Here is a 21863-nt window from a genome sequence, read left to right as displayed (position 1 = left end):
ATTTGTGAGGTCCCTCAAGGAGGGGATGTTTTGGTAGAGTTTAAGGGCATAGAGATAGAGCTGCTTCAATGGGCCTACACTACTTTAATGCTGCAAAAATAGTTAGAATAAATGCCAAGGATGTAATATATATGATACATTACATAGAATGCATATACAGAATGCATAATTTTTCATTCAGGAAAAGCACTACAAAGTTTAGAGGTCTGCAAAATTAACAAAAAAAGAAAAAACCCTAGGACTTCATATTCATCATCAAAAGCATTTTAAATATCTAGTTACAAATAATTTTATGCTAAATTCTACCTGTGGGCATAAAATATGGCTCTACAGGGATTCAGCTGTAATAATATAATGATAATTATGATACATTACATGGATATATTGCTTTACATTCTACAAAAGTTTTTATATGCCTTTTTTCTCATAAACTTTTAAAGTAGATATAAATATCCTCATTTGTGCAAACAAAGAAACTGGTCATATAACTTGCCTCTGACCATAGTAGTAGTAGTAGTTTTAACTACTGAATAAAAGGAGGAGTTATGGGGATATATGTATATATATATGTATATATATATATACATATACATATATGTATATATATGTATATATATATGTATATATATATTCACTTTGTTATAAAGCAGAAACTAACACACCATTGTAAAGTAATTATATGCCAATAAAGATGTTAAAAACATTTTTAAAAATTAAAAAAGAGTCAGTATTCAAACTCAAGGCTTCTGACTCCAAGGATAAACTATTTTCCAATTCTCTAACTTTCTGACGCAGTAATTGTTCAGAATGTACAAATGACTTCTGGGCTCAATTATTTACATAAAAGCCAAAGATTTGTGTAAAACCCCAAATTTAAAGAAAATGGGCTGCCAAGAATGGTATTTACCAATTTAACACAAACAAGAGAATTTATTCATCAATAAATGAATAAATAATAAATGAGTGACTTCTGCCTTGACAAAGGCATGAGCCAAAACCAAGGGGAGGAGTTCATGCTTCAAAAGGCAATGTCAGTGAAGCAAGCAATCACTGTTCAGAGTGAGTTTTCATATTTTATAAGTGACAATGTATTCTTTTTTTTTTTTTTTTTTTTTTTTTTTGGGTGTGTTGGGTCTTTGTTTCTGTGCGAGGGCTTTCTCTAGTTGCGGCGAGTGGGGGACACTCTTCATTGCGGTGCGCGGGCCTCTCACTATCGCGGCCTCTCTTATTGCGGAGCACAGGCTCCAGACGCGCAGGCTCAGTAGTTGTGGCTCACGGGCCTAGTTGCTCCGCGGCATGTGGGATCTTCCTGGACCAGGGATCAAACCCGTGTCCCCTGCACTGACAGTCAGATTCTCAACCACTGTGCCACCAAGGAAGCCCCGTGACAATGTATTCTTAATTGCTTCAAATGAGGTGCCCCAGGGAAAACGTAAAGACCAGAGCTTTACAGTTGCTTTTGGTTTAATTGTAATCTTTACCAATCTAGCCTAGCTAATAGCACTATACCACAAATCAGCTGCTGGTTATTTTCATATTTCAAATCTTCTATAGCAAACCCTGCATGAAGTTTCTTATAATCTTGTCCTAAGTATTTTTTCACATATATTTTTCAGAATAAGAGAAACGTATCATGCAGCTGACATTAATTCCAATTCGGGGAAGATCTGGAGCACGACTACAGCATTTCCATACAAGTTCTTTTCTAATACTAAGGTTAATATAAATATTTTTACTGATGACTCAACACAACAACTTCATTTTATGCCATATGGTAAGCAATCTTGCAAATAAGTATAAAAATCTGCATAAAGCTGGTATAAGCTGCCTTGAGTCCACAGACTGAAGTCATTAAAAGAAGCAGTATTAGCTAGTATTTTGCCCTGAAGTGAAGTAAGAGGAAAACAGCTGGAAATCTTTTAACATTTGTTTGGCTATTGTTTTTTGGAACTCTCTTCAGAGCTCACCCCAGGACACCTTATTTTCCTGCTATGAAATAGCAAGTATAGCAAGTTTTTAGCATATTAAAAATAAAAGCTAAATTTCAAAAAGATTCTAGATAAAGACTATATGTAAGTGAAAATGGCTGTTACACAGACTCTATCTCCACAGTGAGAACTATAATAGCCCTGTACAGCCCAGCATAGTTAGCAGCTCTACTGAATCGGAGTCTCTGGATGGATCCCAGGTACCTGTATTTTATCAAATTCACCAGATGATTCTCATTTCTCTAAAGTTTTAGAATCTCTTTAAAGTTGTTTAATATTTATTTCACTGTTACCATCAACCATTTTGCAAAACAATATTAGTTCTTCGCACATTAGTTGCTACCAAGTTTCTACGTATCAACTGCTGTTTCTTGACAAATAATGGTCCAATAAATTTTTTTCATTATTATTATTATCACTGTATTTTGCTTTATTTTCTTTCTTACTCTAGCCAAGGCTCCGACTTAGTACAGATGACTGCAAACATAACAATGTTATGTAGGAATATTAGTTAGGGCCATCTGGTTTGAAACTAACAGAAACCAACTCCTGCTGATGTAAGCAGAAAAAAAAAAATTAAAGATTACAGGGATTTCTTATAGAATTTAAGAGTAGGAATTCAGCAAAGATTTGGGAATAAAACACTGATGTACAGGCAGTCCAAAATTCCTGTATGTCTCTCACCTCATCTCCCCTCTGTATAATTGCTCCTTATGTTTCTCTTGCTTTCTGCTGACTCATTTCCCTTACTTTTCTGCAACACATGGAAAGCTAAGCTCTCAAGCTTAAATGCTATTTGGCCAGCGATCTAAGAAAGAAAGTTCAACCTCCCCATTGGATCTGTTACCAAACTCAGGTTTGGCTGCTCGCTGCTCAAAAACCAATAATCAAGAGGCAAACGTCAATAGAAAGGAAAGGTGTTTTAACCAGAAAAGCCAGCAATCTGGGGAGAAGGTAGACTCATGTTCCAAGACCAACTCCAAAGATTCTGCTCAGCCATGACAGTTCTTAAAGGCAAAAAAGAGGAGGAAGAATCTCAGTGAATCGTGGAGGCAGGAGATCGGGTTATGCATTGTTCTCCACTCTGTGAAGGCAGGCTGACTCTCTCTTCAGATGTTATCTTGCCTGTGTGGTGTGCCTGCAGGATTGCTAAGGAGGCCATTGCGGGTAGAGAACTAGTCATTCTTTAACTACTTAATTCTTTATCTTCTTTTTATCTAGGAAAAGAATCAACAGGTTAATTAAGTTCTTTCAAGGTTAGAGGGGAATAGAAATGGGCAAACAGGAAAGGGGCAGCAGAGCTGCTTTCAGATCCACTTCCAAATTTCTAAAACCAGAGTTCTGATTGCACAGCCAAGATCAATAGTGCTGTACCTTGATGCAATCAGAATGGCATCTAGGTTATGTTGACTTCAGTTGCTGGAGAAGAGGAAATAATTATGAACGAGGGAGACCACTCCTAATCTTCCAATTTATAATATTTAATTTCCAATATTAGATTTGGCAAAACAAGAGACCATTTTTGACTTTTATAAGAAGTTTCAGTAAAGTGATTAGGTCATTGTGTTTAGTGTTAGAGATGTACAGTGGTAAAGAGGATGTCTGTGGCCTCAAAGATAGTAAAAGCGTCTATAAGAAGAAGGGGGAGGAAGGGATGATTAGAGGGGAAGGAGGAAAAAGCAGGGGAGGGGAGAGGACACATTTATGAAAATATACAGAGTAGCATATGCTGCTATTAGGAGGAAAATTTGTCTTCTGCCCATTTAAATTTGAAGGGGGGTTAGGCTGTGACACAACTGACAATAGAGAAGTTAACAGGACAAAAGACAAGGTTTCCTTATACATACATGCAGGGGTTACTCAGTAATGAGTAACCTGCTGAAACCCAGAGGGAAAGGTTTACATAAAAAGTTAATGTAAAAGTGTGTGTGAGGAGGGGGGTATTTAGAGCTTCAGTAAGGAAATACATAGATATCTTTTTACGCTAATGGATGGGCAGTCGGTCTCCTTCCCAAAGTTGCAGGAAACTCTCTCAGAAGAAAGTTGATAGCACCTGTATTAGGGAGTCTTGGCTATAGTCAGATAAGAAAAGTGAAGATAAGTTTTCAAATGTTTTCACTTTAAGATAATCTTTATGCCAAAACTGTGATCCCTTCACCACTTTATATGAGTGTTTTACTAATAACATAGATGTGCTCTAGAGAACAGAAGTCTGAAAAGTATTTCAAGAATGACCAATAAGTTGCTAGAAACTTAAGGAATAATGAAATCTAGATAAGCAAAGAGGAGGAGACAATGAGAGGTTTTCATCCAAAGAGAATTCTGTTTCTCCCAGAGTGAGAAAATAGAATCCTTCTGGAAGAGCAGGTGTTTTGAACAAGGACTTCTCTGTTCTACAGTCTTCAGCTATCACTTCAGTGAAGATGATTGCCCTGTCCTTTTTTCCAATTCCAAAGTTACTCTAGAGCCAGTGTCTTTACTTTCAACTACCTTCTAGATTTAGATGACACATAGTTGGAACAGTATTAGGAAGCTGTTTGTGACCTGCAAAGTGGTAGAAGTAGAAGTCAGTTTGCAAGATTAAAGAGTAATTGAGAATTATTTGCAGAAGTTATCTACACTTTAAAGAAATTTGGCAGTAATGAGGAGGTAAAAATAAATAAAATAAATAAATAAATAAGATACTATATTAAGGGAATAGAATGGAAGAGGAGTGATTTTACTGGAATATTAAATAGAAACAAAACATCCTAAAGAAAAGACAAAAGCATCTTTAGAGTGGAGGGTATTAAATATATAAAAGAGAGGGGCTTTAAATTGCTGGAACTGGAAACCAGTGATGGAAGGATCACATGTGAAGAAGTAAGATGCAGTAAAAAGCAGTGATACTTATGAATCAAGAGGTGTAAAGGGATAGAGAAGGATGCATAAAAAAACTAGATTTAAGGTGTAGAGTAGCATAATTAAAGAATCTCAAATGGGCCTTAGTCTTTTCAGTATGGTAGGCAATATGGTCAACAGATTGAGAAGGATTGTATGAAGTTGGAGACTAGGAGAAACTGGAAAAAGTGTTATATTAGCTGTCAAATTGAAGATACAGGTATAAAGTCTACTTAAAAGAAGCCATAGTACTTGTTGGCTTACAATATGGATGAGAAGTTTAACTCATAGACACTTAATGTTTGGTTTCAAGGAGAAAAATGATAATTCCAGATTTAGACATGCTGAATTTGAAGCAATAATGAGACAACCAAAAAGTAACAAGAAGCAAATAGTAGGAGATATCACACCAAAGCACAGGAGAGGAGTAATAGCTAGAAACTGGATTATGGAGTCTTTCATGTAAACCGCAAAGATGACTGTAGTGAAATAATGAATGCATGCATGCCCCAAATAGCATAGGGGACACAGTCCTGGAAACAGAAAAGTCAAATGAATTAAAATAAACTGGTGTCTTTAGAGATATTTTCCTGCCATCTTATATTGGCAATGCTCTCCCCTTCTTGTCAAAGCCTTTATAGTCATGATTTTGCCTGTGGCCATATTTTCTTCTAGCTTCAATTCATACTATTTCAGTTAATATTCCCAAGCAGTAGCATGTCTAATATACTCTCTTCTGTGTCAGGGCATTTCCACAATCTCTAATTCCTATGATGATCTTTACCATTTGTTTCTCCAACCGTTTTATTGGTAACAACTTGATCTACCATAAAACCTACACTTTTAAATCGGACATTACAATACTCTTCAGTTTTTTTCTTCATGGCAAGTCCAACAATATCACTTGCACTATTTTTTATGAGCCAGTCTGTGTCAAAAACCTTTCCCAAACAAAAAGGTGTGGCAGTAAAAGAAGTCACAGCAAATTAAACACATAATTGCCAACAAAACTCAACTCCAATAAATGCAAATGAGTGTTTGCAGTATGCTGTTCAAATCCTGATTAAGGATCATCAGTACAATCTGTTGCACTAACTTTCATTCAAGATCACGTTGAAAGCATGGAGATATAGATAGATAAATAGATAGATAATATATATAACAGATAATTTCCATTATCACATATGATAATAAACGAATCCCATACGATTTATCATTTACAATTAGAAAAATATTTCACAGACAAATATAATCGTACCAAGTCAGCATGGTTCTGGCCACTATTAAATGGCATATGCATGTAAGAGTTTGGTAGGGGGATATTATGGAATGTGAATATGAGAAGGCAACAAACTTTACCCTATAATATGCTGACACTTTTAGTCCCAGAGAAGGTGGAGAAAGAGAGTACATGTTCTTCAAGGTTATTATAACGTTGTCCAAGACAGAACCTGGGGTGATTCCTACACAGGAAAGGAAGAGTGATGAGTTGTGAAAATGTGGAATTATTAAAAGCACAGGCTTTGGAAGATGACAGATTTAGATTCCTGGCTTGCCACTTAGCACTCACTGTGTAATCTTTTTGGCATTTCCCAAATCCCTAAGGGTAATCACAGTAGAATATTTTTTATGCAGAGCTACAATTACCAAAGATTTTAGAATGAGGAATGAAATACCTAGCTCTGTTCGGTTATTTGAAGACAGATTGATCAAAGAAAATGCAAAGAATATTTTTTTTTAAATCTCGAAATCTAACCAGACTAATAAATGAGATGCATCTCATTTTAACTCCTCTTGATGGAGCTAGAAACTTATAATAGTTCATAAAGCATGTATCACTTTTTGTGCTCAAAATCTTTCTCCCAGCCAATATATAATATGCTCTTATTAACATTTTGTTATTCAACTTTGTTTTCAGCTAATTATCTTGTCAAAGACCTAATAGCAGAAATTCTACATTTTTGTGCAAATGACCAGTTATCACCCCAAAATTATCTTCTAAGTGTATGTGGCTATGAAGAATTTTTACAAAAGTAAGTATCTTATTAAGGTAAATTTGGATCATTGTTATAATCTATATTGAGCAGCACTTTCTTTTCTTTTAAATAGACTTTGTACAAACACTATACTCTTATAATCAATTTTCCTCCCTTTAAGGTGAATTTAAAATGTCATGTCATATTGACAGTCTTATTCTTGGTTTTCTTTTGTATTTTGTGTATTTATGGCAACACGTATTTAAGTAACCCGTAACTAGGGTGACCAACCATCTCAGTTTGCCCAGGACTGAAGCAGCTCCCAGGACATGTGACTTTCAGTTTTGAAATCAAGAGAATCCTGGGCAACCCAAGTTACCTTACTTGTAACAAAGCTTAGTAGGACTGATCACAATTTAAAAAATAAATTCTTTTGTAGTAAGTAGTTTTTGTTTTTGTTTTTGTTTTTTTAAATTAATTTATTTATTTATTTTTAGTTGTGTTGGGTCTTCGTTTCTGTGCGAGGGCTTTCTCCAGTTGCGGCGAGCGGGGGCCACTCCTCATCGCGGTGCACGGGCCTCTCACTATCAGGGCCTCTCCTGCTGCGGAGCACAGGCTCCAGATGCGCAGGCTCAGGAGCTGTGGCTCACGGGCCCAGTTGCTCCACGGCATGTGGGATCTTCCCAGACCAGGGCTCGAACCCGTGTCCTCCGCACTGGCAGGCAGACTCTCAACCACGGCACCACCAGGGAAGCCCAATAAGTAGTTTTTTTGACTTAGAATAATATTAGCATGTTGATTAACACTGATTTTTCAAAATCACAGAGGGTTTGAGTATTATATTTATAACATTTTCATAAAAGTCTAAGTTTTAAAACACCATCTTCAATTCTTTATTCAGGCAGCTCATTAAAACAATTAGAAAAGTTTGTTCTCATATATGTCAACTGCAAATATTTATTTGATAGAAAACTTACTTAGTGTACCACAATAACTCTTATCCTAAAATTCCTTAAAGATCAACTTTGAAAATATAATACAACTTTAAGAAAGGAAATATTTCTCTCCTGATATTTACATTTCCTCTTTGTGTTTCTACAAGTACCTAAAGATTGACAACAGTCTTATGAAAGTAAAAATGTATTTCTTTTGAGACATGCATTGTTACTGTCATTGTTATTCCACCATGAATGTGCTTGAAAATATCTTGTCGGTAATTTTCTTTTATCGTGTAATGTTAACTATGAGTGACTTTTAAGACTGGTTTTCTCCTTTTTGTGTTCTCAGTTACAACAAAATCATTTCACTCTTTTTTTCTTGTTAGCATAAACATAATAGATTTCTGAAATGTTTTTATACTCACTTATTTTTATTAAAATTCATTTACGTGGGTTTATTAAGTTAGGAAAGTTGCCAAGTATTAGTGTAGATTAATTACAGTCAGTTATTATCTAATGGAAATTGAAGGATATGTACATATCTGGAATTTGCTTACTTTTTAAGAGTAATAGTTTATCAGTATTGATATATATTAATAAGCAGAATATTCATTACTATTCTTTCTAATATCTAAAGGAATATATATTTTATTCAGATTTTTTTTTCATTTATTCCTATGTAATTTGTCTTAAAAATATGTCCTTAAAGACTTGGATAATCTGTTCATATTTTTCTGTAGAGGGAACACGGGTAACATGTAATAAGTTAATGATGCAATAAGTAATAATTTAAACTCTAACAGTTACAGTACTACACTTCATCTGAAGTACCCAACTAATTTTGATTGCAATGATAATAATAATAACAGTTGTCACTTATGAAGTGCTAATTATTTCCTAGTCTCAAATTGGGTAAACATCTAAGTCTTACAATATATCAATGAGATAGATACTATAATAACCCATTTTACAGATGGGCCATCTGAGGCTTTGTTCAAGGTGACACAACTAGGAAGCTGGTAGGGTCAAGCCTGAACTCAAACCCAGGTTTGGCTGCCTGCATAACCTTGGCTCTTAACTATAAAACAATACTAAAAATCCCGTAAGCAGGATTCAGAAAATAGCAAATGGTTCTTCATGCTGGAGCATGGGGTGGAAATTATACACAGCTGTGCAGGGTTTATAACAGTCCAATTCAACACCTACTAAGCGCACACGTGTGCAAGGGATTTGGTTTATCACTGAGAATACAAAGACGATTTAGATATAATCCTTGCCTTTTTCTTTGGCTAAGGAATTCATAAAGCCATGTCATCAGTTATTACAATGCCCTATTGTGAGTGCAGTATTAGTTTTATTATACACCAACTACCTGTAGATCAAAGAGAGAAGGATTAACAGCAAGAATAAGGAAATGGTGCAAAGGAAAGTCAATGACCAATATGTATTTAAACTAAATACTGAGGAAAGAAATAAGTACTTAATAGCTTAAATGTTAATGTTAATAGCTTTAGAACATATAAAATGTGCATAGATTACAAAAAAAATAATTATCAAGATTAAAAAACAGGCTAAGAACGTGAATAGCAATTCAGTGGTCAAGAAATTACTTAAAGAGTTTAACGACAAACATGCAGTTAAAACAATGAGATGCCATCTTTGCCTATCAAATTGTTAAAATATTTATTATGATGAAATTCAGTGGGGAAATGGACAAAATCCAAACAGCTGCTAGCAATTTAAATTGATATAGCATTCTCTAAAGGGAATTTTGTCAAAAATGTGTCAGAAGTCTATAGAAATGTGTCGAAAACATATATGTGTTTCAGCAATTCTGCTTCTACAAATATTTCTAAGAAACAATCATAATTATACAAAAAGACTTAAATACAAAATTCTACATTCACCATAGCATAATTTCTAATACTAACAAAAAAACTAACTCTCCAATAGTACTCAAAAATAGTGGTAAAATTGTGAACATAATTTCATTATAATATGCCATAGAATTTATAAATTAATAAAAATACAATATCATATATCTTGATATGAAAACACGTATCATAGTTTTTAAGGGTGACAAGATATATTTTCAAACCACATTTTAATATATTAATATTTGTTAAAATAAGTATATTACTATTTGGAAAAGAAATAAAAATCCTATACATGAAAATGTAATCCTATACACTAAATGAAATCTTATACACTAAAATGTTGGAGTAGCCACTCCTTGAAAAAGAACTACAATACAGATAATATTTATTCATTTCTTTTTTTACTTACAAAATGTCTACAATAAACATGTCTTTTTTTGCTATCAGGAGATTAAGGAAATAAATTATTTTGGAGGATGGGAGAAGCATTTAAGTGATCATATGAACAGTAATGTATGCTTAAAAAGAGTTAAAAACTCGAGTTAGGAGAAGATAACTGAACATATGAAAGATGACAGAGCTTGTGCTAAAGTAGCAGCAGTGGGGCTAAACAGGAAGTATTAAGTCCCTGGAGTATTAAAACAGTGGAATTAATGGAACTTGGCAACTAAATATGTGATGTCAACTGAAATAAAAACGCACAACGTGAAAGCTGTGCGTTACAATTTTTTGGGGGGGGGACTTGATGAGGACTATAGCCTCTCAGCTATCTCTGAGGAACTGCTCTGAAGAGTTATGGTGGAGAGATCAGCTTATATGTGATTTTGGAGAAGGGGTACATGCAATCAAACACATCTCAGTAGAAGGTTACTGCTAGTCAGGAGGCACAGATATCTTAGTTAATGATTTTCGTGCATTTCTAAGTATGGAAAGATGCAAGAAACTGGAATCATAAAATTTTCTCCTGAAAATATCTAACTATCTGAAAGTCAGCTCTGCCAGTTTTCCCAGAGCACAGAGTGCCTCATTCCTGATCTCTGCCCTGAACTCCTTTCACAGTGTGGAGGTCGGCAACTGCAGTGGCTAATGACTCAATCCTTGTAGAGCCATGTGGTGAGCAACATTCTTTAGTTGACAGCGGGATTGCCTGGAGGGAGTAGAAGATGATGACTAGTTTTGATGTGAGTTCAGTAACGACGATACAGTTATCAGAGAAATGGAAGTTTGAGGGTATACAATAATTAATCAAGTTTGAAACACATTGAGTATGTGAGTGCCAAGGGTCATCTGTTATTGAGGAAATAGCTCAGATTTTAGGAAATCTGGTGTGGATTAAGGAACTGTTAGCTCTAAGAAGGAATGGAAGTCTTAGAGACAGATGCAATCACGTAGGGAAAGTGACAAAAGAAAGGATCCTGCGAACATTAACATATAAAAGACGGAAGGAGGAGGAGGAGGAGCAGAAAAAGGAAATTGGAAAAAAGCAATTCAAATTGTAGGACACCTTGGAAAACGTGCCTTTCACAAGAAGGGAAGAGAAAGTTTCAATTACTAAGTAAATAGTGTCAAATTCTGAAAATAAATTAGATGAGGATTGAAAAATCATCATTAAATATGGCAATTACAAAATGAGTTGGTGATTCAAATAAGAACAAGTTTAGTAAAACGGAGGAAAAAAAGCAAGATTGCAATGAGCTAAGGAGAATGGAAGGTGTTAAACAGAAACACATAAGCAGACTACTCTCTCAGAAGTAATGTGTGGTGATAAAAGCCTGGAGAAAAATGGGGTTTTAGATGCTGAGGAGAATCAGTCTGGAGATCTGGGGAATGTGGATAAGAGAGATTTGAAAATATTCATAAGCTGAAGGGAAAGAACCAATGGAGAGGGAAGTATTGAAGGCAGAGAATATACCAATGGTGAGGAGTTGAGAGAAGATGGGATCAAAAAGACAGATAAAGAAGTTAGCAGTGCCCTGAAGGAGGACCTTTCCTTCCCTGAAAGATCAGCAGGAGTTCAAATATAATTTTTTTTAATTTTAATAACCAGAAAGATAACTATGCATTTGGAAAACTGGATCTCTGATAAAAGCAGGAATGCTTAAGCAAGTTGCATAGAAATGAAAATAATGATATTATAATAAAAACAATAAGAAAATCGATTTTACTTATTAAAAGCCTCTTATGGGCTAGAATTTTCACATGTAATACCATCCATTCTCATATAAGAAAGGCATAATTATTCCCATTTTGCATATGGGAAAATTGAGGCTAAAAGAAATTAAATGACTTGCTAAAGGTCATAAAATTGGAAGCAGCAAAGTCAGGATGGCACAGGTTTATCTGACTCTGAAGCCCACAGTCTTTCCACTCTATTACAAAGCCTCCTTTCATGATAAAGGGCCACTTGAAAACAAAAATTACAGGATAACGCTTCATTAAGAATAATGACCATATATTGTGCAATAAACACAATATATGTTGAGCTTATAATTCAACTTATAGCGTTTAGGTCAAACTCAAGGAAAAGATACATAACTTACAGAACACTCATTTTCTGACATGTATAAAATTTTTTAAAACTTTTAATCAGGAAGTGTTTAGAAATGCTTTGACTAAAATAATGTTAAATCATAATCACTGAAGATGGACTTTCTGTTATTTCCAAATTTCTGATTAGGTAAAAATTGACTTTCTTTTTGGTATCTTGAGACTGTTTAAGCAAATGAAGAATATGAAAACAAATCCTTCCCACTATTTGTAACAGTACTCTCTAACACCGTTGATTTGGCAAAATGAGTTAACCTCCTTTAACTTCAAATTCTTTTCCTCTTAAAAACTGCATTTTTAATATATTTTTCTACTGTAAAAAATAAGCTGTAGGATTATATTTTAGTATTTTTTAATTCCAAGTGTAAAATTTTATTAAGCCTCTACTAGTCCTTTCATTATATATGGATTGCTATGAGCTCCTGTGAATCATAGTTCTAAATCAATTAAAAATATTATATGGTTGTTAAAATATAATAAACTAAAATATGGATAAGTATTCCCCCTCCAAAAAAACCCCACTATTACTGTTGTAGAATGATGTAGAAAGATTTTTCATTTTAAACTCCCTTATGTTATCAGAACTATGTTCCTTAACCTGTTTTATGAAGATAGTAATAAATTATATTTATCTACTTTTGCAGTTTCTCATCTACTTTGGATTAGATAAGGGCAAATCCTTAAAATTTAAACTCCTTGGTTTCTTCCAGAAGGTGTATCAGTCTGTTAAAATAGTCACAAAAAAGTAACTACTTGAACTAACCAAGTTTTGAGGAAGTAGCTAAGACCTTTCATCATCAAAATTAAATGTCAATGGTCAGGATACTTTTTCACTACTTTGCTAGTAGTATTTTTGTGATTCTCTATTTTTAAATTTCCTCCTTAAGTCATATTTTGCTATTTTATTGAATTCATCTGTCTTAACCAGGGTTAGTCAGGTAATAAATAAAATCCTGGAACGGGGGGAAATGTAAATAAACAGAAAGATAGATAGACACAAATTATACATAAATCTATATTTATATTGATATGTTAAAACAGTGTTCTCAAACTTTAATTTGTATATGAATCACCTGAGGATCTTGTTAGAAAACAGATTCTGACTCACTTGGTCTGGGATGGGGAGGAGACTGCATTTCTAACAGACTCCTGGGTGATGCTCATGCTAATGGTCCATGGTTGACATTTCAAATAGCAAGATATTAGAGACCAGGGATATTAGTGACCTAAGAATTTTGACTCAATGAAAAAAAAATTTACATCTTTTTTTAAAACCAGTACCTTGCACAAATATTGAATTTAATCAACAAAATAAGATGTTATACTTCATAGCATATTTAAAAATTAAGAAAGATAACTTTCCTAGCAAGCCAAAATTCCCCTTTTTAAAGGTCAACTATATTATTTTTACAGCTCATTAAATACTCATTTTAATCTAGTACGACAGACTCTTTCTGTCAATTAAAATATTCCATTCTCACTCTGGCTCTTGCTCTGGCACTCCCTCTCCCTGTTAAACGCTTTTATAAATCCAGTAACTCACTCTAATAACACATCTCCATAACTCTTCTCTAAATGAGAAAGTTCCTGACCTCTTATACCTGGATATCATGCTAGTCTTATGAGGTACTTCAATTACCATCAAAAAGACTTTCATTAAGTATCAGTCTTCTCCTCAAAAACTGCTTTACAAACAGGGTTTTTAAATTATAAGCAAAGAGTAAATGAAAGCATTAGAACTTTATCAGTTTTATCACAGGCTGTTGGCAGCTTAAAACAAAGTTGTGAGCAATATGAAGCACGGATACTGAATCAGCAAATCAGAATAAATTAAACTGAGAAATAATAAAAAATATTAGCATCTTCCATTACATTCCTGGTTTTAGCCCCCAAGTTAACTACCAGGGTAGGAGTGTCCTTGGTAATCCCATTTCCCCAGTTCTCATGACCTTACTGAGTAGACACACCCCCTCGGGCTTATGCAGTGGCAGACGTGAGGACAGGGACTGTAACTTCCTGTCTTTTCCATGAGATGCAGCACAGATACAAAGGCCTAGGGACAGAAAGACTGTTTCCTAGAGTGTTCCTGTGTCTGCTCTCTTTCCAGAGAGTAAGAGTAGATGTACCTTCTCCTAGACTCATATATTTATAATACATGAAGTATAATGCTACTTCATAATTTTCTCCTTTATTATCTAAGAGCCTGATATTTACTAGGAGTGCAGGTTTTTCTGTTTCTTACTCCTAATCTATGTGATTTGAGTAATTTCTTTTCTCAAAAGTCTTGCTATAAGTCTTACTTTCTAATTCAACTTAAAAACAATTTTCCTTACCAGTTCTGTACTGCAGAATAAATAAAATGTACTGCACCTAAAAGCTATACTTGAATAAATCATGACTGCATTGTCAATAGTAAGCCGCATAAGGAGAAAGTAAATAATCTTTCTTGAAAATTCTGCTTGGGCCTATTGCTTACAGTTACGGCCACGTTTTACATCCTTGACTTAAACAAGACAAAACAAAACTTTTCTTTATAATTTAATCGACTCTTGTCAAGGAATTCTAGAACTCAGAGTACTAAAAAAATGTAAAAGAAAAGAAAAAGAAAACCTATGGTAATTAAAAATCTTACTTTGAAATTGTCATATATATTCTTAAATCTAAATTAAGAAACAGTATCTACCTCTTGATTCACCACCAGCATTGATTAGTCTGATCTGGTTATCTACTCTGGAGTCCCTTTTCTCTCTCCTGACCTCTCCTAGGAGAGAAAATGTTGAATTCCTTTGATTAGAGTAAGAAAATCCTCTTCAAAAATTAAATCTAATTAGAATTTTTAAATAATCTTAAGAAAACTTCTAGGTTAAAAAATGTTTTAGCTAATCCCATTACAATTAGTATTAATTTATTCTTTAAACATTTGATTATAAATTGGAATTGTCTTTTATTCAAAGTAAAAATCAGACTATTAATTACCAGTGAGGAAAAGGCTAGGTAATATTTTATAAAGTTTAAAGTAATAGATTATACTCATTAGCAGTAAAAGCTCAGTTACATATATTCCTGGGGTGGTGTGGAATGAGTCTTTTCATTCTCAATGAAATTAAGGATTTCATTTAGCAAACTTGAACAAATTGATTAGTTTCAGCACATTCAGAACAGCTAAGAATTCCAATATTATGATCTAATCTGTTTTAACTTTTTAGATTTACTTTGAGCAAATAAATAGATTAAGGTGTGTTTCTCTTTTACATAACTTTGCTTTCTTCTTATAAAATCACAGAACCATGTCAGAGCATAGGAAAGAACATCATCACTTTGAGAGCTCTCACACACAATAATGAAAACATGTTCTGCTAATAAATCATTCATTAAGAGTATCTTGAGTTACTTCAGTTTAGTTTTGGATCTCCTTCAAAGTACTCTTCCTAACACTTTAATATTAACTTTGGTTGCTATCTTTAATAAATAGTTAACTAAAAATTAATAATAGTAATATATACAAACTTGCATTTGGTTCTAGCCAATAACTGTACTAGAACTAATGTCCCAGTATGTGAATACCCTATACATATCTTCCTTTGAAAGCAATTCCCCAAAGGGCTTACACTAAATAAAGATGTTTCTTATTGAAAGAAACATGTAAAAATTATAGCATATTTCAGCTCCATGCTTTTTTAAAGCTTTGTGATTGTGCAAGCATCATTAACCAACAGACTTGATAAAAAGAGTCACAAAGCTGTTGCATGATTTTTCCATGAAGACAAGGCAAATCAGAACTAAATGCAGGTACATAATTTAATTTCATTATACCTAAAACTATAGTAGCCAACATGCATCTATCAAGTTATTTTTGCTTACTCAAGTCTTGTTTACTTCTAAAAGCTAAGAATTATTAATCCCCCTAATTTTGAATTAATTGAGCTTTAAATAGCCTAGTGCTCTATTTATCTTAAATAAGGTAAAGAAATTATTAGCTAAGAATACCTGAATTACATAATATTTCAAATTAGCCAATATCACTTTAATAAGGCTTACATGTGCTATTTTAATCTTAGTTCTTGAATGTTTTGTATTAGGAAAGTCCACAGAATGTTTCTTCACTGGACATTTGTGGGAAAAATAATGAAACTTGAAATGGAATAAAATCCATATTTTTGATCCTCCAAGTTGGTGACTATATTACAAATTTTACATAAAATAACTCAAAAAAACCACCCTGGAGCTCAGTATACATTTTTGCAAAAGATACAAAGTTCCAGCTTCACTGCTGTTTCTTTCTTATTGACCCTCTTTTTTTTTCTTTTTTTTTTTTTTTTGCCTGCGTTGCGTCTTCATTGCTGCGTGCGGTCTTTCTTTAGTTGCAGCGAGCAGGGGCTACTCTTCGTTGCGGTGAACCGGCTTCTCATTGTGGTGGCTTCTCTTGTTTTGGAGCACAGGCTCTAGGCATGCAGGCTTCAGTAGGTGTAGCACACGGGCTCAGTAGTTGTGGCTCACGGGCTTAGCTGCTCCGTGGCATGTGGGATCTCCCCGGACCAGGAATCAAACCCATGTCCCCTGCATTAGGCAAGTGGATTCTTAACCACTGTGCCACCAGGGAAGTCCTGACCCTCTGTCTTAATTAACTTCATTTGTATAGATTGTTGTTACTTTTCTTTTTTAATTTTTTTTTTTTTTTTTGGCTGCATTGGGTCTTTGTTGCTGCGCATGGGCTTTCTCTAGTTGTGCCGAGTGGGGGCTACTCTTTGTTGTGGTGCATGGGCTTCTCATTGCAGTGGCTTCTCTTGTTGCAGAGCACAGGCTCTAGGTGCGCAGGCTTCAGTAGTTGTGGCTCGCGGGCTCTAGAGCACAGGCTCAGTAGTTGTGGCGCATGGGCTTAGTTGCTCCGCAGCATGTGGTATCTGCCCGGACCAGGGCTCGAATCCGTGTTCCCTGCACTGGCAGGTGGATTCTTAACCACTGCACCACCAGGGAAGCCCTACTTTTCTTTTATGCATACATAGCTTAATAGAGAGGGCACTGTAAAATTGGAAGTTGTTATAAAACTTTTCCTCTAGATTAAAAAAAAAAATCCCTTGCAATATGTTCAATTTCATTTTATTTTTGAATTTAAAAAAGTATGTATACTATATATGTAAAGGAATACAGCCATATTCAAGTGAAGAAGCAGTAGGGATAGTTGCCTTTTTACAGGCTGGAGGGAATTAAGAAAAATGCGGCAAGATCTTTTAGGTCCAGTTTTCCCTTGAGTAGTTGCTGTTGGTATCCATTCATGCTCCATCGAAGGCCTCTGTTCAAAACCATGACCCTCCTCTACTAACCACCCCATGGCTGTGAGCTATAGTTTTAGAATTTCACCTATGCTTGTCTCTCCAAGTCATGAAGTTTAACTTTCTTACTCAAGGTTCCCCTGAAAGCAAAATAACTATAAATGAGAGGAGCACTGGTTGAGGAAAACAACACATCGCTGATATTTATCTATGCTGAGCCAGCAATAAATACCACTTTAAGCATAAAATCCAGGTCATTTCCACTAGTTACAAAGCTCACTGGAACTAAAGATATGGTAGATATCAATATAACATCATAGAAATTTTTAAGTGGCAAATACCAAAGGAATGTGTGGGTGTGCATGTGTGTGTGTTCATGTGTGTGTACATAAGTACCTGAAAAATGCTCTGTGGAGTACTATAGTATTATTAATATTTTAATGTCTTGTCGTACTCACCTTACATTTCTTAGTCAACCAAAGTATTAAAAGTCAGCTTAATTACCGAGTTTTCTTAAAGAAACATATTTAATAGCTGTCAGCAATCCTGGCTCTCAATATTTGTAAGATAAAATTAAAATACTTTTTTCGACCTATGACTGTAATATTTCACCAAACATATCTGTGACTACTTCCTATACATCAGAATGGAGAAAATTTAGATCTAGTGACCCTATAAAATAAGAATATGTATTCATCCTGATGAAAGAGTAATGTTGATAAATGTGAGTTTTCAAGGAGTTCTTAGGCTGAATCAGTATTCATAGGTTGGACATTATTTAGGATGTCTTTTTTGCCTGTAGGACAAATTTAAAGTATCTGCACGTGACTTTTTGGTGTTAATGTTATTAATCTCTTAATATATACATACTGCCATGTATAAACTGCTCATGTGATAAACTTTAAAATAATATGAGCTACTTATGAATAGGAAATAGGAGTAATTATGTGCAAGGATTCAGCCTTTTGGTGTTCATCTTAAATGACAGTCATATTCAGAAAACAGTTCCTAAGATAGCAACAAGCACATAGCTGGAATCAAATATTTGTTGAGAGAATAAATAAATGGATGTGCAGAATTTTTATTTACGAGTATATATGAAGAAAAAACTAAACTTTTGATTGTATCATAGAGATTGAGTTCATTTAACAGCTGAAGTTTTTTACATTATTATTAAATAAAACTACTAAGCACCCACATTTGAAATGTTACCAGATTGAGAAAAACACCTGGTGTGTATAATCTGAGATAGAAAATACCAATGTTCACATTATAAGCATAGTAATACCTGCTGTGGCCTGTTCTCTCAGTGCTCGAACTCTGCTCTCCACGTTACCCATCTTAGCAGCAATATTTTTAATATTTTTCATTTCTCCTTCTCTTGGTGTGGTAGTCTTTCTTCCTATATTTTTCCAATACCTAGAGTCCTCAAACAGAAATCTAATTTTCCTTATCCCATTTACTAACTAAATTCTACCTACCACCTTTCTTTCTATTCTTTAATGCTTTATTTTCTTTTTCTCTCTTCTCTTTCATTTTCTGTAGATCAACACTGTCTAATAGAAATATAATGTGGGCCACATAATTGAGTTTTCTACTAGCCACATTAAAAATAATAATAAAAAGAAACAGGTGGAAATAAATTTCAATGTAATTTTTTTGTTTGTTTTGGCCATGCCACCTGGCCTGTGGGATCTTAGTTCCCAGACCAGGGATTGAACCTGCACCCTTGCCAGTGAAAGCACTGAGTCTTACCCACTGGACCGACAGGGAATTCTCTAATGTAATATTTTATTTAGCTCAATATACCAAACATATTATCATTTAACCATGTAATCAGAATTAAAAACATATTGAGATGTTTTATATTCCTTTTTTATGCTAAGTGTTCAAAATTCAGTGTGTATTTTACGCTTACAGCACATCTTAATTCAGATAGCCACACTGCAAGTGCTCAGTAGCCATAAGTGTCTAAGAGTTACAATATTGGATAGTGTAGCCCTAGATCATCAAAGACAAATTAATCAAAATGGTGGTCTTGCCAAATAGAGTGACGGCAAAGTGGTGAACAGTAGTTTCCAGCTCTTAGAAAGTGCGAGGGTTATTGGAGGATCTGTAGTCCTTTCAATAACATCAGAGACTTAATCTTAAGGGACATAGCACAGTAGTAGTTTTTGTTATTGCTAACACACACAAAAAGGACTGTTTAGTATTTTAAACATGATACTCCCAAAAAAGATGTAGCAAATACAAATTCTTCTGCAATATGACATATTTCTGTAACATGAATTAGTTTATTCAGAGTAGTCACCTTCATATAGGTAAATTTTTCTGGCATATGAATGTTTTGCTCCACTAAGTAACAGTGGCTGAATGCAAAGTACACATGAAGCTGCTGAGGGCGACAGTAGTATACCAGTGACCAGTGACCATTCACCCAACATGCATTTTTTTTTCTCAACTTGGCCTCAGGCTCTGTCTTGAAAATGTTTATTGAAGAATTCTCCACAATTTTTGTACATTTTGCCCTCATCTCTATATCCAGCAGCATCAAAAAACTTTCTTATATCCTCCTCCACCAAGCTAAAGACATTTTTAAAAGCCAGGTCTGTTATTTACTATAGTATGTCTTTAAATTCTTGAAATTAGATGTCTCTTTTTGTACTAAGGGGTGTGTGTGTGTGTGTGTCTGTGCACAAGCGCACACACTCTGCTTAGAGACCTGTATTGATTTGAGTGGTCTCTTCCAGCCCTATTTTCCCATGAGATCTTTTATTTTTAGTTCACAATTTGCAGAACACCTCAATCCCCCCTTTTACAAGAAGAAACACATGTATCACATTATAACAGGAATGCTTGAATCTATAAATAAACTTCAAGTATGCTATATTTACTCCAAATATTTATGTTCTAATCTCTGATCTTATTTGGTTGAACCCAGTGTCCTTACTTGCAAAATGAGAGAGTTGGACCAGAAAAGTCCTTCCTTTCCAGTTTTTGAGCTCTCTCGTCATGCAAAATTATTCCCATAATTAAAATGATAATTATATATCTTCAGAACTGGATTAATACATTAGACTGAAAATGCGAATACACCCATCAGCCCACCAAAATTCTCATGAAATGACAGGAAAAAATATTAATAAAAAACCTTCTGGTAAAACAAGAAAGAGTGATAGCACACAAAGGACAGAATGATTGCAAGCGGATTGTAGAGCTCCCAAGTAAATGTCAAAAGATATTTAAAATAGAAGGGACTTGGGACATCTGTTTGACAGCTTTATAAAAAAATAGACAATTTCCTAAGGAATCATGAATTTCAAAATTAGCTCAAGAAGTATAAATGTGAAATACAACAAAGAGCAGTGGGGAGCAGAAAATGAAGTTTTAGGCAAACTGCACCAAACTTTGAGGGAATAGATAATTCTCAATTATATGAACTGTTCCAGGACTGAGAAAAAGGTATATGCAGTTTACAAGGCTAGTTTAATTGTAATGCCTAAAACAAAGATTAAACACAAAACATTAAGATTATAGGCCAATCTAAATTTTGCTATGTAGAAAAAAGAAACTTTAAAAATTGCAAATTAAATCTACCAGTGGACGCATCTACCCAAGAATGTAAAGATAATTATACTTATACATTGGAAAAATCTACTGATACAATTAATATATTAACATATTCAAAGAAAAAATGATCTTCTCAATATGATGTATCCAGTAGATGCAGAAAACTCATTAAATAAAATCTGAAGCTTATTCATAATTTTAAAAAATCATTAACAAAACAGACAACAAAAGTATGTACCAGGGACACAGTAAATATCGTATTTGTTAATCATTCTATGCATTCTCTATAACGTGAAGAAAAAGAGAAGGATGTCTATTTTCATTACTACTATTCAACAGTGTGCCAAGCATCCTAGACATCACATTAGGATAAGAAAGTTAAAGGAAGCAAAAATATTGGAAAGAAATAGATAAAGTTGTCCAGAAACAGATCAGATATTTATGAAAACTGTTCATGTGATAAATATAATAAGTCAGAGATGAAAAGATGTCCTCATTAATTAGGGATGTTCAGGCAAATTGTTATTATGTTGAAAAAAATGTCTAAAATTGGAGCTGTATATCCCTCTTTACTCAACAAATGCATTCCAGATAGATCATTAAAAACTACTACTGCTGAATTAAGTGTGGAAGAAACAACTTCAAAAGATTAGAATAATCAGGAATCTAAACCAATTCTCCATTCAGGTTGTTCCTTAACTTCAAGTATATGTTCCTCATTAAAGAAGAGGAACCTGAGTATATGTGATAGAATATGAGAATGGCCCTTGGAGGAAGGCAGGAATCAATGATTCCAGAAACTCAGGGAATACACTGG

General features: G+C 34.3%; 1 protein-coding gene across 1 annotated transcript in view; it reads left to right on the top strand.

The window, feature by feature from the left end:
* PIK3C2G (phosphatidylinositol-4-phosphate 3-kinase catalytic subunit type 2 gamma) overlaps positions 1 to 21863 on the top strand; it is a 361656-nt gene that overhangs the window by 6922 nt on the left and 332871 nt on the right. Inside the window, exons 3-4 of the mRNA XM_007194812.2 lie at positions 1617 to 1774; positions 6787 to 6901. Of these exons, the coding sequence (XP_007194874.2) occupies positions 1617 to 1774; positions 6787 to 6901 (273 nt within the window). The remainder of the gene's footprint in view (positions 1 to 1616; positions 1775 to 6786; positions 6902 to 21863) is intronic.

The sequence above is a fragment of the Balaenoptera acutorostrata genome, chromosome 11, assembly GCF_949987535.1.
Source record: "Balaenoptera acutorostrata chromosome 11, mBalAcu1.1, whole genome shotgun sequence".
In the NCBI taxonomy this organism is placed as follows: domain Eukaryota; kingdom Metazoa; phylum Chordata; class Mammalia; order Artiodactyla; family Balaenopteridae; genus Balaenoptera; species Balaenoptera acutorostrata.
This window is presented reverse-complemented; position numbering and strand designations above follow the sequence as displayed.